Source organism: Anarhichas minor, unplaced genomic scaffold (genome assembly GCF_050575085.1).
Source record: "Anarhichas minor isolate MPS153535 unplaced genomic scaffold, ASM5057508v1 ptg000024l, whole genome shotgun sequence".
In the NCBI taxonomy this organism is placed as follows: Eukaryota; Metazoa; Chordata; class Actinopteri; order Perciformes; family Anarhichadidae; genus Anarhichas; species Anarhichas minor.
The window spans coordinates 8,393,566-8,409,916 of NW_027466470.1; the positions used below are offsets into that span (position 1 = coordinate 8,393,566).

Here is a 16,351-nt window from a genome sequence, read left to right on the forward strand (position 1 = left end):
TGTGTTGTTGTTGTTTGTTTTGAGGAATAAATTAAAAGTATATTTTCTGATACACACTCCGGAGCAGAAGGTGGCGGTAATGCACCAATGACCTGGATGCCAACCGCAGTAACACCAGAAGACACTTGCTCGTGCACAACTCCGCTAACTTCCGGGAACTATTGCTGTAAACAAATAATGGTCCATTGGAATGAACGGAGATGACGTGACTCTCTTTAAACGGCTCTGGCTAGTATGTCCTGTTCCAACCTCTGATTCCAACCTGACGGAAGTGAAAGGATTCTTTAGGGTTTTGGTAGATTATTTGGTAAGCATGCATTGTCTTTAAAAATAATAACAAAAACTGTGCACTGATTTTAAAATGCAAATGCGACTCTGAGTCGTAAAGTCACGTTAGACAGTTAGCTAACGTGAGCTAATGTACCATTAGATAGCTAAGCTAATGTTAGTTGATGAGCTGTCAAGTAAGGGCTTGGCTAACTTGAGCTAACTTTTATTCCTGTATTGCTTATAGTTTACTACGTATTCATTCAAAAAAACATACGCTGAGGGAATAATCAGGCCTAGGAGTTTAAAATGTTATTTTCTCTCCTCCATAGCTTTCCCAAAGTAAGTTGTCATTAACTCGCCCATACGTTACTGTGAGGCGACCCACGGAGAGTGAATCCGTGTAAATGGCGTCGACAAATGACCCATTCCAATTTCAAGGTAAATGTCCTCCACAATCTCTTTGTTTGATTAAGGAATTAAGCTGCTACATTGATGTTTAGCTTCAGTTTGCTGTGCTCTTTCCCAGTCTGTGTGGCATCTGTAGACACGCATCTCTCATTACTCTCCCTGTGCTGCACTTATTGGTAGGAAATAAATCCTAGTTCACCCATAATCTGCCCACATTTTGGATTAACGTTCTCCATTCATCCATCCTATGAAATTAGAATTTGAAGAAGCTGGCAATCTGTTGGAAGCCAACAGAGATGCAACCACCATTAGTATTGAAGATGACGAAATCAAACCCGAGAAGCAGAGAAGAGCTGCTGCTTTCTCTCCTGATGGTGATGACGAGGACCCACTGGCCAGTGATGACAAGACAGAGGTCTGCACAACACTGGCACTTTCTTTCACGCATTTCCGTCGGCTATTAAATGTCTATGATTAATTTAACTTTTCTCCATGTTTTTTTCCCAATTGAAGCTTCTTTCTGGGGAACAGAAAAGTGTCCCCTTCTGGACATTTGAGTACTATCAAAGATTTTTTGACGTCGAGACCCATCACGTAATATATTTACATCTTATTTTAATGACTTTTAAATGTTGTTACATTTTGTCTTGTTACCTTGACACGTGTAATGGTTATTAACATTTCTTTCAGGTGAGGGAAAGAATCATTGGATCAATGCTGCCATGGCCTGGAAAGAATTTCATTCATCTCTACCTTCGTAGAAATCCTGATCTGTATGGTACGCACACAAACCGTTTAACACGCGTGTCCTAATAAGAGGTTGTCAGACATGTTCTGGTTGTGAAAAAAAAGAGACAATTTTGTCCCTCTTCTGTAGCTTGAATTTTGTAATATTTGTAGCGAATGCTGTTTAAAGAAACCAAATGGGCACACAAACTGAAGTTCAAATGTCTTGATATGTGTGCTTTCAGGACCATTCTGGATTTGCACCACCCTTGTGTTTGCTATCGCCATCAGTGGAAACATATCAAACTTTCTGGTGCACTTAGGCAAACCAAACTACAAGTACACCCCAGAGTTTCAAAAAGGTACGTGCTGCTGTTCTTTGGTATTTAAGGCTCACTTGTGCAGATTGAATGTAAGAGGAGACTGTACATTTTGCTTAAATAACTCTTATTTTTTTATTCTGCTGTGTCACTTTTTTATAGTGACGATAGCTGCAACAGCGATCTTCAGCTATGCTTGGTTTGTGCCCCTTGCCCTGTGGGGTTTCCTGCTCTGGAGAAACAACAAGATCATGAACTTGGTGTCGTACTCCTTCATGGAGATCGTCTGTGTGTATGGATATTCCCTTGCGATTTACATACCAGCAGTGGTAAGACCTGCAATTTTCATTTCAGAATGTCAGTTTCTGTGTGTGGCACTCAGCCCCAAGACCATCGGTTCCAATTGAAGACGTAAAATTAACAAAGATGGGCAACAAAATTCTAGATTCATTTTTTTAAATGGCTCAGTAATTCTGTAAACCAGTTTAACACTGTAGCTTTTAGCAAACATTACTCAAACAAGAGCAGTTGTTGATTAATACACAGTTGGTGCAGTAATGAATATTTAATGGCAGCAGGAAGGTGTGTGGGATTGGGTACACAGACAATAGTAGGATAGAATATCACCAGACTCATCTACAATGTGGTTAGAACATTCACCTCTGTAAAATGTAATATTTGTATCTTTTAATATCTTTCGCACACAGCATGTGATTCATTTTAGAATGGACCATTTATGTTGACATTAATACCCTGTATTTAATGATTGCATATAGCAATCATTGTTACCTTTCATTACAAATGTTGACAGTTGATTAATACTTATTTCCCCTTGTGTCATGAAACATTTCACGCATTCATTGTGTCTAATACTTCTCTGTCGTTTGCTACGTAAGGTCCTATGGATCCTCCCATATGAATGGCTGAGGTGGTGCACCATCGTGGTGGCTCTCTGCCTCTCTGGCTCAGTTCTGGTGATGACTTTCTGGCCTGCAGTGAAGGATGACCACCCTAAAATTATCATAGCAATCATGTCGGCCATTGTTGTGCTCAACGTCCTGCTTGCTGTCGGCTGTAAGGTAATTGTGCTCCATGCTGTTGCTTTTACGTAACTTTACTGTTAGGGTTCATTACAAATTTGGGAGGTATGGAAAATAAATCTGTTCGAAGAAATACGATACAACAGTTGCTTTGGCCAACCACATCTTCGTTAATCCAGTTGATTCAAGCTGCCTGTCCATGTTGGTGTAGATAACAACAATCATTGAGCCACTCTCATTTGTCCTCAATGATCTCAGTAGCACGGCCAAGCTCTGACCCAACTAGTCTATGTCAATCACCGACACTACACAGACTCCATGTGGGTTTCTGGGAGATGACTATACCTGATGGTGTCACGTTAGCTCCCTCTGGGGAGACGCTCTTCATTGGAAACTCTGACTGCATTGGCTAACTGGTGTGAGAACGGCCCGTTAGTGCTTTCCTGTCAGGTGCACAGAGGTGTCGTATGTCTGGTCGCATTAAATGTAATTAGTCTACAAAGTAAGCCTGATGGTCTGAAGGTTGATCAAGATGAATGGATGATGGCAAGAATGCTGTATTCTCTCATGTCACACTTACTGTAATTGTTTCTTTGCCGGGTTGTTTTACTCTCCTCTCCTTGTTTTTTTGTTTTTGTTTTTTTAGGCCTATTTCTTCAGCAAACCAGAACAAGCACTACCAGCTGACATTTCTGCTGCAACAGATGTGGCCAAAGCACCCTCTCCGACATGAAAGCCTTTCTTTTACTAAAGGTAACCAACAGTGACCCAGGTGCTTTTTAAGCCGTGATCCCGTTGTACAAATACACTACTAACCCGACACAAGTCATATTCCTCCACCCTGTACTTTCCCTTTGCATTTGCATTCACTTGTAGCAGCTCTAAATTGTTGCATTGGCCTATTTTCGAGCGTGTGTTTTTTTTTCTTCACCTGCTAGAACAGAGCATCTAACACCAGACTTCCTTTACACGATTTCTTCTTCCCTAAGCAAGTGTTATTCTTTTTTTTTTTTTTTTTTAATTGCAGGTTCTCCGGTTGCCTTATTAGAGAGAATTGGGTTGCTGTGTTGATGAAGTCATGGGTCGTCTGGATTTCACCTTCACTCGGACGTTCTGGCTCAAGACCTTAAAACCCAGTGTGCATTCTCGGTACAACTGCATGACTGTTGAAAATGAACACTGGTACCAAGTATGTTATTTCTAATGGGATGGGTTCTGCATTTCCTGAAAGATAAATGCGGTACGGTGTTACACAGCACATGAGATCTCTTGTCGTATGTTAGCTTTCCGCTTTATTGTTCTTATGTTGAAATATTTAGACAACCAGTCTGTGCAGTAATGTTGGTAGCGTCGAAGGCATTTTGTATATGCATTTTATTTTATATTCAGTTAATGGGAACATGTCGGTATACTTTGTGTAAAAAATATTCCGTATTAACAGCACAACAATTATTGGTGTTGTTAAGATTTTTAAGGGTTGGACTTATTGTGTACAAATAGAGTAATTGTATTTTCCTCTAACTGATTTAACCGCAAGTGCCCACAACTAATGCCAAAGACCCATTCTAAATGTCCACGGTATTTACAATTTGTGCAACAGGTTTTTTTTTGTTTGTTTTTACATTTTACAAACTGTAGTTGATCAGATTTATGAATTTTAAAATGTCCGTTCTCAATGAGTGTTTCATTGGAAGAAAATAAAAAATGGTCTTTGTGGCACCCAACTTTATTAATGAAACCATCGATAATAAAGGTGTTATGACAATGATTTACGGTCGACCCGGAGCCTATGTTCAAGCACAAATGAAACTATGAACAGATAAGTCGCATACTGTCTTTACACATTAAAGAAATAATTCCACATTTAGGAAAATATGCTTGTTATCTTTCAATGTGTTACAATGTTTAAGTGCGGCTCGCGACAATAATTAAATTCTTCTACATCCGTGAGGTGTGTTTTATATGTATCAGACAGGAAGAAGTTCTTTGTAAAATAGGTTAACATGTCGCAGGAGTCACAGGACTCTGTTTTCTGGTTGGCTGACATTATTCTCTGGCTGCACTTTGCCGCTAAAAGTTAAACCATCTCCAAATTTTTAAGCCACCACAGCTTTCCAAAGACATTGCGTGGCAGCACGCATACTCTCAGCAAGAAAGTAGACGAGTCCGTTTCCTAAAATGTCTAACTCTTCCTTTAAACATGTAATTTTGTCGACATATTTTCCAAGTTTAAAACAAGGAAAAACTAAGCTAAACACCAACTGCAATTCAAATCAATTTTAAAACAAACTAAGAGACTAAAGCTTATCACTGCGGTGTTTCTTACATTTTCCTGATTCAGAATGGAGTGACTCTGGATAGTTGCATCATATAAATGCTTAAGATGTCGGTAAACACATTTTTTGTTCACCTTTTTCTTCCACCCCACCCCACACGTGTAGGCAACGTGACGTTTTTTTTTTCCAGCTCCTAGAGCATCAAAGGCTGCCAGTACATTTCAACAGTTGGACCTTTTAAATATTTAAGGGAGGGATTGTAGCTAATTTGGATGATTGCAAAGAGAGCGTCTAACTTTTAAAGTGGACATTTGGCTCCTGCTACTGTTTTTCCAACTCATCCTTAAGTGTCGTGTGGTTGAGCAAACTGATAGAATCTACTGTGTCACTGTTTGGCTGCACTGATCACCTGCAGTGGAAAATGTTACTTATGTATGTAAAGCCTGTTACTACAGGCTGCATGTGGTCAGCACCTTACACACAGGGCACCTCTGTTAAGTCTGTGTTTCATGTAAGCATTGATTCACAAGGACAAGTTCTCAGATTATTTAACAAAATAGGGAGAGAAAAAAAAGAATTGTGTCACTTGAAACGGTGTCACCGGGATGGTGGCGCCCTAATTAATGGTCATTCTAGCCCCAGCTTTGTGTTACACAGGAGCTGCCTGTCAAACGGATAACCCTGTTGGAGGAATGTCACCTGCCTCGCTCTTAGGCATACATGAAGCTGCTTGTGAGGTGGATTTACCGACATAATGCTCAAGGACTATTTGATTAACTTGTGAGTAAAAACATTTATTAAAAAGAAAATCTTGCCACAGGATGGCCACTTCAAATGGGAAAGGTGAGAAAGTGTCCAAATTTGAGACATTGAAACTTTTGGAGAAATGCAGAAAGGAAAGAGACGATGCCATGCACAGAGAAAGTGTTCTCAGAGAGAAACTCAGACAGCATGAGTCGAGGATACGTTCAACTGAGGCTGTGAGACAGAAACTGAAGAGCTTGACTATGGACAGCAAGGAGCTGAGGAAACAAGTGAAGGCTCTTCGTACCGAGATTGGACTTGAGAGCAGCCCTAAGTTCAATGGAAAGACCACAAAGGACATAATCAATGACTTGCATGAAAAGGACCGTGAGTGCAGTTCCCTGGTGGAGAAGACTGGGAAACTGAGTCTGAACATTGATGATTTGACTTCAGAGTTGGCCAATACAGTCACCTCTAAAACACTTCTGGAGGATCAAGTGCAATCATTGCAGCAAAATCTCAAGGATATGACAAATAATCAACGCCGCTTGCTGAAGTTGTGGGAAGACAAGAAGGTCCAAAGGGAGCAGCTTGCCCTCCCTGCAATTGCCCAGAAACCTGTGCAGAAACCATTCTACCACAAAGCAGTTCAAACCGAGATGTCCGTCAGTTCATCCCAAAAGCTTCCCGCCAATGCTTTTGAGACCAAGTCATTCTCTCGGGACAATGATGAAACAGTTTTGGATAAACACAGTTTTCCGACCTATGGGAATGGCTTTCATCATGACAAGAAAGCTTTCATGCATGATGAAACAAAAGGAATAAAGAATTGACCCGACTCATTGACTGATATTCACTCACACTCTGTATTGAGAAAGTAAAGCTGAGATACTTTTTAATTAATGTTATTTATGACTTTTTGGTGCCTTGTGTAATTTGATTCTGTGATAATGTAGTTATTTCAGTATTTGTGTAACTAAACCTAACTTTATAGATCAACATTTAACTGAAGCAGCTTTTCAAAGCTATTGTTTGTGAGCTTATTCCGTTTAATCAAGCGCGCAACTGCCTGACTGACATTTATACATATTTTTGTTGTTGTTAAATAAGTTAATTAAACTAAATTCGGGTGGATGTGATACTGCCAACAGGCAGGAACACGGACAACTTTTTTATCGGGGTCCTTCAAGGGTCCTTGAATGCATGTGGCGCGATATGGGAAACGGTGGAAAATAGTTTGACAGCAGGAGAGCCGAAGAGATTGTTGTCGTTGTTTGGCTCTCCATCTATCCAAACAACATGTTTTCTACAGAGCAAAGTTGCTGGTTTGTCCGCAAGGTGAGTCTTTCAACTCAATTCTTCTTTCATGAAAGAGAAGACGTGTTGCGGGTGCTAGCGTGCTAACTTAAAGTAGCCTGTCTGTTTATGCTAGTTCATCGGTAGCGTAGCTAATATATCGTTCAGAGAAATTCAAAAACAAGTTAAAGCACACGATAAATGCAACTGTTTTGCACAATATACTCGCGTTATACAGGAAAAAACTGGAGCAAGGAAAAAATAGAAAGGATTATCAAGAGCAGATTACGTTAATGTTAGCTGTATAAGACCTGCACTTATACAGCTTTTTCCCCCACTAACCTTTGACATAATGGTGAGTTTTTTTGGAAAGAAATGAGCCAAATCAAGTATAAAGACATCTGAAAAATGTGTGTCCGTTAGTCCACTTTTACGAGTTACCCATCTTAATCCAATTAAGATCATACAATTGAACAATTCTGAGTGCGTTTTCATAATACCCAAGTCTGGTTTCCTTTCAAACATGTAAGATATGTAACAAAAATGCAGATGCTCTATAGTTTCTACCTCAGAATAATAATAACTTTATTCATATAGCACCTTTAAAAACAGAATTTACAAAGCAATACAACAGAAAGCTCAACAGTGAGGTCCAACAAAGCAAGACAAAGGTAAGAGTTAATTAAACCCTGATAAAACACTACAATAGATGAAACTAATCGATACGATAAAAATAAACTAATAAATTAAACAAAAATAATTCAGTAAAGCGACGATATTACATATAAGCCAATATGTAAAAATGTGTTTTAAGAAGTGATTTAAAAGAGATTTAAAAGAGAAGAACAGATAATAAAGAGGATGCAACAAAACCACCCGGGGCTGCAGAAGATTACTTTTATTAGGACACACACTGCCTAATATTTTCTTGATTAGTCAAGTAATCGTTTAGCCTGTTAAATGTCAGAAAATAAATAAAGCTGCCCATCACTTAAGTTTTAAACTGGATATAAAATGCACTTACTGGATAAATATTACATAAAATCTGGGTCCTTTTTTTGTTTGTTTGCATTTTCAGAAACAGGATCTTTCAACTCAAATATATATATATTTTTGTCCTCATGGTGGAGTGGTGAACACTACCAACTAAGTATTGTTTAAACTTCTTACAGATTAAACTGTTACTGTGTTTCATATCACCCAGGTTTACATCTCAGATCTTGGGAGTAGGCAATGTTGGAACAGGGTTTTAAAGAGAAAAGAGATCAAAAGTCTGCAAAGAAATCGAGAGAGGCCTTTTGGAATCGGCTATTATAGCTTTTTATAACAAATTGACAACTAAGAAGCACAATACGCTGTCTGTTTAGCCACTGCTCTGTAAAGATGGGTTAAAGATTTATGTATTTAATAATGACTGACTGCTCTTTTCAGGTGATTTGCTGGAGAGCGGTGGCCAGTATTGCTTGGGCTGTCCTGTTGTTGCTACCCATCACAGTGGTTTTTGTAATCCTCAGCAGGTTCAGTCTGCTCCACCCCATCCAGACAATATCCGGTCAGTCACCACGTTCATTGTCAGATTTTACTCCTCATCAATCTGAAGTTGTGTGAATCTCACTGTGGACTGTTTCTTGCATGCAGAATGCCTGTCCTTCTTATGGGGTGCAAGTGCCATCTTCTCATTGATCCTGCTGTGTGGAGTGATCATCATGGTGGGGTTCCTGAACCTGGAGTATTATACAGGTAGGTGGCAGATAACTGCAAATGTATATTAAGCATTTCCTTGATTGACAAGGTCCTCCAGCCTCTGGTTTAGTAGGTGTTCAGTTTATCAGAGCAAAGATGCCTTACATCAGCTTATCATCAAAGTTTATGTGTGTGATGATGCATCATATTGTGTATGGTGTATGTCGCGATACGATCTGGAAGAACATTTTTAAACTGCTCCAAAATCAAATCACACAGACCTAAGGAACTAAAACGCTGGCGGTACACGTCTCGTACACCTTAAGCACCGCAGGATTTATTTTGAATAGCTCGAGCTATCCTCAAGACTCAAAGATGAATACGCTTCCTGTGTTTTCCCTGAGAGGACACACTGAAGCATAAGGGTGCAGTCAACATTCAAGCCTTAGCTACACGTTCAACAGCAAGAAGAAAGTGTTTGGATTCCTCTCATTAAATGGTGGCAACAAGCAATTTTTGTATATTTTGTATTTTATCGTTACAAATCTGTCTTTTAATTAATCATTACATATTATCACTATTTACACACAGTATAATCTTAGCCAAATCAATCAATACGATGCTTACATTGCAAATTGTTTGTACACATTGGCACATATGCTAGCCTTTGGTTGTAACTGGTCGTTTTTTTTCTGTTTCTCTTCAGTCATCCCAACTATTGCATGCTCAAAAATCGCCCTGTTGGGTCAGCTGCTCCACCCTCGTCAGTTTGTCAACTCCCTGGCCCACTGCATCATGGGAATAATCGTGGCCTGGTGTTGCGCTGTCACTATCGGGGGCAGATACGAGACGATCGGCTACCCTTGCACACAGGGTGATGGGTGAGCAGCTTGTCGCGTACAACTCATCACGTTGAGCCTTCCATGCTTCATCCTCAGTCTAATTTCCTCAATTTTGTTTTTCAGCAGTGACGGTTCCCCTCAGATGTGTCTGAATGAATATCACCTCTTCCTTCTGCTGGCTGGAGCCTTTGTTGGGTTCTCTCACAGTCTGCTTGGCGTGATCTACAACATGAACTACGTCTCTTTTCACACTGTTCAGGTATGGGGTTGTAATCACTCAATCAAAAAAATACATCAGTTGTCGTTGGAAGACACACCTGGCTCAAAGACTGCCGTTTGTTTTCATTTAGAATCGGTGTCCATTTTAGATCAACATGCGCACTGACAGTGTTGTAAGCCCTGTTCTCTCCAGTTACACAGGCTCGCCCCAAACTTGAGAAAAATAAAATAACTGGCACCGTTAAATGGTGGATGATGAGCGTTGACGTTAACCCACTGTTATTTTCCCCCAGCAATACAAATACCTTCGCTTTAAAGGATCCCTACCTTTGGTGGTGAAGTGCAGCGCCGCTCAAGCACTTTACTCTGTCAGGAACTACATTGTTGTGTATTTCTTTTTGGGTAAGTGATCTCTGTCTACAAAGGAAACTTCAATAACACGGAGCTCTTAGAACAAACTGCTGTAGGAGTTAAAACTTCCATGATCTTCTCCCAAAAAGTCTCTTTTATTTATTGTTTTTATTCTGTTCTTGATCAAAGTTGTTCGAGATAATAGATAAAATATTTAATTTTATTATTAACAGGATACATTCCAAAAGCATGGATTTGTAAAACACTGAATCTTCATTTGAACAGGTCAGTAAGGATTATGTTTTTTAAAATATATCAAATCAATTTTATTTGTATAACCCAATATCACAAATTGCCTCAAGTGGCTTTACAATCTGTACAAACAAAATGACTTGCAGGCACACCGTGCTGCTTCCTGGCCTGCATTCATGTATTCATGTCTGTGATCTCCAGCTCTGTCCACCCTCTGGACAGCGTAGCTGGACTGCTGGACCTCTCCCTGCTCTACCACCAATGGATCAGTGCCAGCTTCCTTCTCTTCACCTGGCACGTCACACTGCTGCTTTTTAGGATATTTGTCACTGAGGTATGTCAATCAATAACAGACAAAATGTATAAAAATCCCTAATATTGACGAACCAAAGGTCTCACAGTGCTGCTGTTCCTACACATCTCCCTCTCTGTTTCTCTTATCGTGTAATAAGTTCTGTTTTTCTGTCGATCAACATTTTATTTACCAGACTTGAGCACATCCAACTGGCCCAGTGCCAGCTGACCGTGGTGACCAGCATACAATTGCATGGACTTGGCCCAGTTCTGACAATCGCATCTTATTGTGACGTTTGTGACTGCAATTGGCTTAAAAGTACAGTGTTGTGTTGCAGAGACGACTTCTGTTTGCTTCTTAATTATTTAGAGACACTAGGGGGCAATGTTGTCATTGCTTTGAGTTCTCAAGCATCTGAAAAGCACCAGACCAGAGCTCATCTCGCATGTTTGATTAAATGTACACTTGAGGCGTGGGACTTCTAAGATAATATGTCATCTAATGCATTTCCTGTTATCTGCAGGTCTACAGTTTTCCTGTGCAGTCATCTTTTACCGAGGACGCCCATCAGTGTCTTCCTAAAGTTCTAACGGACAAGCAACCAATGATATTGAAGGTAGATAACATGCATGATTTTCCTCTTCTTTGTGCTTGCTGCTAATCACATATGGGTGTTGTAACTTGTCTTTTCCCAAATTGTAGTTCCTAGCTCTGCAGGACTTGGCTCTGCTGTCTCAACACTCCCCATCAAGACGCTGTGAGGTCTTCGGTCTGAGTCAGCCAGGTCTGTCTTGTTGTCTACACAAACAAGTGGTCCTTGCTTGAGCGGTTACTGATTGACAATTTGCAAACAAAAAATACACTCTGCATGATCAGATTGTATTTATACATAATTAGCTTACAACAAAAGCAAAATGTATTTATCTTTTCATTCTCGTCTTTCCCAGGTGGCCATCCTCACAACTGGAATGCCATCACTCAGGAGTGTCTGTCTCTGCTGGCTGATCTGACCCAGAGACTCATAGCCTACCATGACACTGTAGCAACCAATGGCAGGGCCAAATCACTGTCTACTGGGAGTGACAGGAAGACCTCGTCTGAGACGTCAAGTATGTTGTTTTAAAACATAATAACATGTCATTATTTATGCCCAGTTCCCTTCATCATTTCATTTCTTTCTTTCTTAAAGTAACCTCGTGCCCAGAAGATCTGATGAGCCCGAGGCCCACTTTACTTATGAAGACTCCCGCTTCCGTCTTTGCACGCTCTATTGTCGGCGCCCCACAGAGCCCTCTGACGGCACCATTCACTCCTGACCTGGACAGCCCCTTTGCTTCTCCCGCCCTGCGCCGGCTCACTGCTCCTATGGACCAATTCTCGCCAGGGTTTGGCACAGTGCAAAGCCCACACATCATGAGGAGAGCCCCAAAGCTCTGGTCCACCCCCACAGGTGAGAGGAGGCTCAAATCAAACACACTTAAAGGTCCAATTTTATCCAGTAAATGATAAGTTTAACCTCGTTTGATTGGTTTCTTTATAGCTCTGAAACCAATGTTGAGTCAATTTTGAGGGGTATTTTGTACCTTTTCTATATTCTGTGTTGATTCACCTCAAATGACTGAACAGAGGTTTTGTAACGTCTGGTATGGCATGATGTCGACTTATAGGTCAGAGTATCATTGCATAAGTTTAGTAGCAGATGCTTTTTTTTTTTGCTTGTTCCCACTTATTTACTTGGCGTCTCTCTGTGCAGATTCACAGGTCAATGGCAGTCCCCCGGCATCCCCTTTCTCAGTTCCCAGTCCCAAGCAGGAGCCGTCCAAACCAAGTCGCCTGGCTCAGTTCCTCCAGAACAGAAAAGAACAGGTACTTCAATATACAATGGATATACTAATGTGTTTATACCGCATTGACTAAAGGCTTTTCATACTTAACATTGGGCTAACAATAGTTTCCATACAGAGGGGTTCGCCTTGTCTGATTATTATTTATTTTTTTAACTTTCCAAACAATCCGACACTCATCTCTGCTTTATGCAGTGATTGGCTAACAAGTGCACATGTTTGAAAATGAACAAAGCCAATCCCCTCTGTGCTGGCAGAGCAATAAGATAGGAGTGTCAACTTAATTAAGAACAATTAAGAACCTCCTTGTAGCCTGGTTACTGAGGATTACCTCTGCTTTACAATGTAACGGTCACATTATCTGCCTTTGTTCCGATGGAGTGTTCGGCCATCGTTGTTCAGCCCTCTGTTAAGTCTATAAGGCCATTATTTCTACACGCGTGTTACATTTTGTTGTGTAGTTTTGAAAGCAAAACAACTTTATACTTAATTGTCCCATTCAGGTTAAACATTTCTTGGCCAAACGTGTGCTGATAATGTATTTGTTTAACAAGGTAAGGCTGTGTGGCATGTGCATGCTGTCTTCTTTAGACACTGAGGGGCTCCCTGCATGCTCTCATCTGACACCGCAGATCTTCATTTAGTTTTACTAAACCGAACAACCTCCCCCTCCAAGCATCACTAATTTACCTCCTGGTTCTGGGCTCAGTTGTGCACACATTACTAATGTAGCTCTTTTCCATTCCCCTAGCTGTTACGATACAATGTTACTAATTACTTTAAAAGCTTGTTTTAAGGAGTTGTGTAACCTACTTGTCTTGCAGGTCACTTGAGTACTATAAAAACTGTGTTGTTTGTACCATTGAATGTTGAGAAAGCATATCAGTAGTGTGTGGTGTCTGTTCAGTGGAAAGCTCGTACAAGCTAACATTGTCTCTTACAGCTTCCAGAAGCTTCCAGTCAAGCTCTGTTTGCAGACAGCCAGGCTCACATCTGGGCTTTAGAAGGTGGGAAGAGATGTTGGTCTTAATTTTCATTTGATACGGATGCGACCTGTCCTTGGTGATGCAACATGTACATGATTATCTCCTCTAATATCCTCCTCCAGGGCTGTCTTACCTTGTTCAAGCCTCCTTCTCAGAAGACCAGTTTGGTGTTGTACAGACTACGTTACCCAGCATTCTCGGTTGCATGCTGGTCTTACAAGAGGTAAGCTGTAATGGTTTACTGCAGCCACCCTGAGGGTCCAGCTGTATTGTAGAGGGGCGAGTTCATCTAAATCCTTTCCTTTATCCACATGGTGTAAACTCTGGTGGCTCAGCCAGATAAGAGAGAGTTTCTCTGTATCTGTCCAACATTCAGTTATCGACATGTGTGTTGATTGACATTCACTCAAGTCAGACTGAACTTTAAAGTGCCCTGAAGTGTTTTTGCATGTAAAAGACAAGAAGCGGAGAATTGTACAGATGCTGTACATGGCGACACAGACACGAGATCACTTCACCCACTGACGGCAGTTGTTTCCTGTCCTCCTTGTTTTCAGGCAGTAGATCGACACTTCAAGCTGCCTCATGCCTCCAGTAAGCCCGTCAGGTCGGCCAGCAGCATGGGAGAGTCCGCTCACAAAACACTGCGCTTTGCTCTCAGGGCCACTCTCAAGACTGCCATCTACAGGATAACAACCACTTTTGGAAATCACTTAAAGTAAGGCCCGTCGTTAAAATTGACTTTCTTCAAATTCTAAAGATAATAATCATGCGTATAGTCATTTTTTTTTAATACGTGTTTTTTTTAATCCTCAGTGCTGTCCAGATGTCTGCAGAGCACCGGAAAAGATTGCAGCAGTTTCTGGAGTACAAGGAATAACACGACTGTTGTGCTGTCAGATTCTTATTGTGATGTGTGTGTGTGTGCACATTAGCATAATTGAGGCAACAAGTGAAAGCCCATGGTAGTGCCTCTTTTAATATTTATGTCTGCACTGTGTCATTGCGGATTGTATCTGATGGGCTAGATCACGTCTCCGACACGAGGGCTTCCTGCCCAACTGACAGACTCAAACAGGTTGGAAGCTGTTTCCTCCTGTGTTTGAGAGATTTAAACTAGCTTACTGTGTAGATAAGCAACTCATTCCAAAAGATATTTGCTTTATTTGTATTACAAGGAAGCCATATCAGGTGATCATATTTGACTTTCATGAATTGTGATGAGTTGTAAAGGGCTATTTGCGCTGCATCGGTTCTAAATTATGTACATGTTCTTTTGGCTGTCTTATGAAATTCCTTACCGTGTGATTTCAAAGCATTTTGCATTTGTTGTGAGGAGTGAGACGGATAGTATGAGAGGTCAGATTCATGAGAAAGATGCTGTGTTCTCTTTAGTTTCACAGGTGTCTGAAATGTGTTCTGGAAATATATATATTTTTTTTTTTACAACTGGTTTTGTTCTAAACACCAGCTTGAAGAACTAGTTTACTGTAATCTGTGCACGTCAGTTCAGGTTCTCCAACTAGAAAATACACCACAGTCAGATTTACAGATCAGACACCACTGTTTGTACATGTCAACTATTTGTGTTTGTCGGTTTCTGTTCATGTGAAATAAGGCTCTTTCATGTCTGATGGAGATTTTGGTGCGACTGGCAACAAGTGTGGGGAATCTGCCAACAAGTATTGAGTTTAAATTCCCACTCGGTGACCTGTTGAATAAAAACATGTTAAGATCATTCGGCAGGTTGTTTTTTCATTTCTTGGCTGAAACAAGCCGGTCCTAAATGATCTTCTGATTTTAATAAGGAAAGAAATGTAATGCAAGAGGTTGTGGGGGGGCATTGACTGAACTAAAGGTTGCTCTTGTCACCAGAGTTACTTCAGGAGTCCCTGGTTGGAAACAGCTAGGAGGAAGAAGGTGTCTGCTTGAAACATCCATTAATACAAAAGGTCTTTTCCTCCACACTGAATTATCTTTGTAGGAGCAACACAGGTGCTACTAATCACCGGCCCATTTGTATTCAAATGTCCCAGTAAGCTTCGACAGTGAGGCAGCATGCACAGTACCAGAAGTTTCTAAATTAAACTAAGCAGTCATTCATTTGTCTACACCTGTTTTTTTCCGAAAACGTCCTGCCATACAATTTTTTTGCATTATGTTTTACACGATAAGTCTTAAAGACCAAATTAATTGTAAAGCAAAAATGTGTCAGAAGTTATACTGGAGACATCGCAACAATCAGTCTGACAGAAAAGTCCTAATGGTGGTCCTGAGATGGTCAAATCTGGGGGTATACTGTAGTTGTATCGCACATGAGCTTTAAGTACACAAGGACGCTACTAAGTTGCATTATGGGAAATGTAGGTTCCAGCGTTTTTGGGGCTTGAAGTCAATTTAGAGACTTTGATTTTTGTTTTTTAAATCTGTCTTTTCTCAATTGCAGTATGAAATCCCTAACAAATATTGGCAAGGAATATCAATAACTTGAATTATCACTATTAGTGTGAGCTGTCAAACTGCAAAGTTTATGTGAATGTTTCTGGAATTCTGCTAAACTGGTGACAAGTCTCCACAGATAAAGAATAGGAGCCACTTATGTCAATCAATCAAATCATTAATACGGTATGTTACAATAATACAACACAGAATCAGACCTTGAAATGACAACATCAAGAGCACTGTCTTTTTGTTTATTGCACGAATCGTACACATTTCCAACTTAACTGGTAGAATGCAATATTAGGCAGTGGACAAAAAAAATTGTTCATCAAACGCCTTATGTATACAAGATGCCAA

General features: G+C 40.4%; 3 protein-coding genes across 5 annotated transcripts; all 3 read left to right on the forward strand.

Annotated features, from left to right (window-relative positions):
- Window positions 1–133: 133 nt before the first annotated feature.
- On the forward strand, window positions 134–4,483 carry yipf1 (Yip1 domain family, member 1). The gene is made up of 10 exons (XM_076097547.1): window positions 134–307; window positions 600–708; window positions 936–1,093; window positions 1,192–1,272; window positions 1,369–1,456; window positions 1,650–1,766; window positions 1,887–2,053; window positions 2,621–2,803; window positions 3,411–3,517; window positions 3,792–4,483. Exons 2-9 carry the CDS (start codon window positions 675–677, stop codon window positions 3,495–3,497), a joined length of 915 nt encoding a protein of 304 aa, XP_075953662.1. The 5' UTR covers window positions 134–307; window positions 600–674; the 3' UTR covers window positions 3,498–3,517; window positions 3,792–4,483.
- A 198-nt stretch (window positions 4,484–4,681) lies between these two features.
- Window positions 4,682–6,617, forward strand: LOC142956155 (uncharacterized). Its single transcript, XM_076097548.1, has one exon. The coding sequence runs from the start codon at window positions 5,862–5,864 to the stop codon at window positions 6,615–6,617; it is 756 nt and encodes a 251-aa protein (XP_075953663.1). The 5' UTR covers window positions 4,682–5,861.
- Window positions 6,618–6,969: 352 nt separating this feature from the next.
- On the forward strand, window positions 6,970–15,290 carry ndc1 (NDC1 transmembrane nucleoporin). 3 transcript variants are annotated; one of them, XM_076098719.1, is made up of 18 exons: window positions 6,970–7,122; window positions 8,512–8,632; window positions 8,719–8,820; window positions 9,470–9,644; window positions 9,729–9,864; window positions 10,118–10,226; window positions 10,409–10,460; window positions 10,629–10,761; window positions 11,246–11,338; window positions 11,425–11,506; window positions 11,670–11,831; window positions 11,912–12,172; window positions 12,476–12,588; window positions 13,070–13,120; window positions 13,510–13,573; window positions 13,675–13,775; window positions 14,110–14,270; window positions 14,369–15,290. In XM_076098719.1, exons 1-18 carry the CDS (start codon window positions 7,084–7,086, stop codon window positions 14,430–14,432), a joined length of 2,019 nt encoding a protein of 672 aa, XP_075954834.1. In that variant the 5' UTR covers window positions 6,970–7,083; the 3' UTR covers window positions 14,433–15,290. The 3 variants fall into 3 exon arrangements, with proteins under 3 accessions (XP_075954834.1, XP_075954835.1, XP_075954836.1); XM_076098720.1 differs by having other exon boundaries at window positions 9,732–9,864; XM_076098721.1 differs by lacking the exon at window positions 13,070–13,120.
- Window positions 15,291–16,351: the final 1,061 nt, after the last annotated feature.

Coding starts and splice junctions, on each gene's coding strand:
- yipf1 (XM_076097547.1), top strand. CDS start 675: ATGGCGTCGACAAATGACCCATTCCAATTTCAAG. Junction 1,094..1,191: donor CCAGTGATGACAAGACAGAG/GTCTGCACAACA, acceptor TCCCAATTGAAG/CTTCTTTCTGGGGAACAGAA. Junction 1,273..1,368: donor TTGACGTCGAGACCCATCAC/GTAATATATTTA, acceptor CATTTCTTTCAG/GTGAGGGAAAGAATCATTGG.
- LOC142956155 (XM_076097548.1), top strand. CDS start 5,862: ATGGCCACTTCAAATGGGAAAGGTGAGAAAGTGTCCAAATTTGAGACA.
- ndc1 (XM_076098719.1), top strand. CDS start 7,084: ATGTTTTCTACAGAGCAAAGTTGCTGGTTTGTCCGCAAG. Junction 10,762..11,245: donor TTAGGATATTTGTCACTGAG/GTATGTCAATCA, acceptor TGTTATCTGCAG/GTCTACAGTTTTCCTGTGCA. Junction 12,589..13,069: donor TCCAGAACAGAAAAGAACAG/GTACTTCAATAT, acceptor TGTCCCATTCAG/GTTAAACATTTCTTGGCCAA.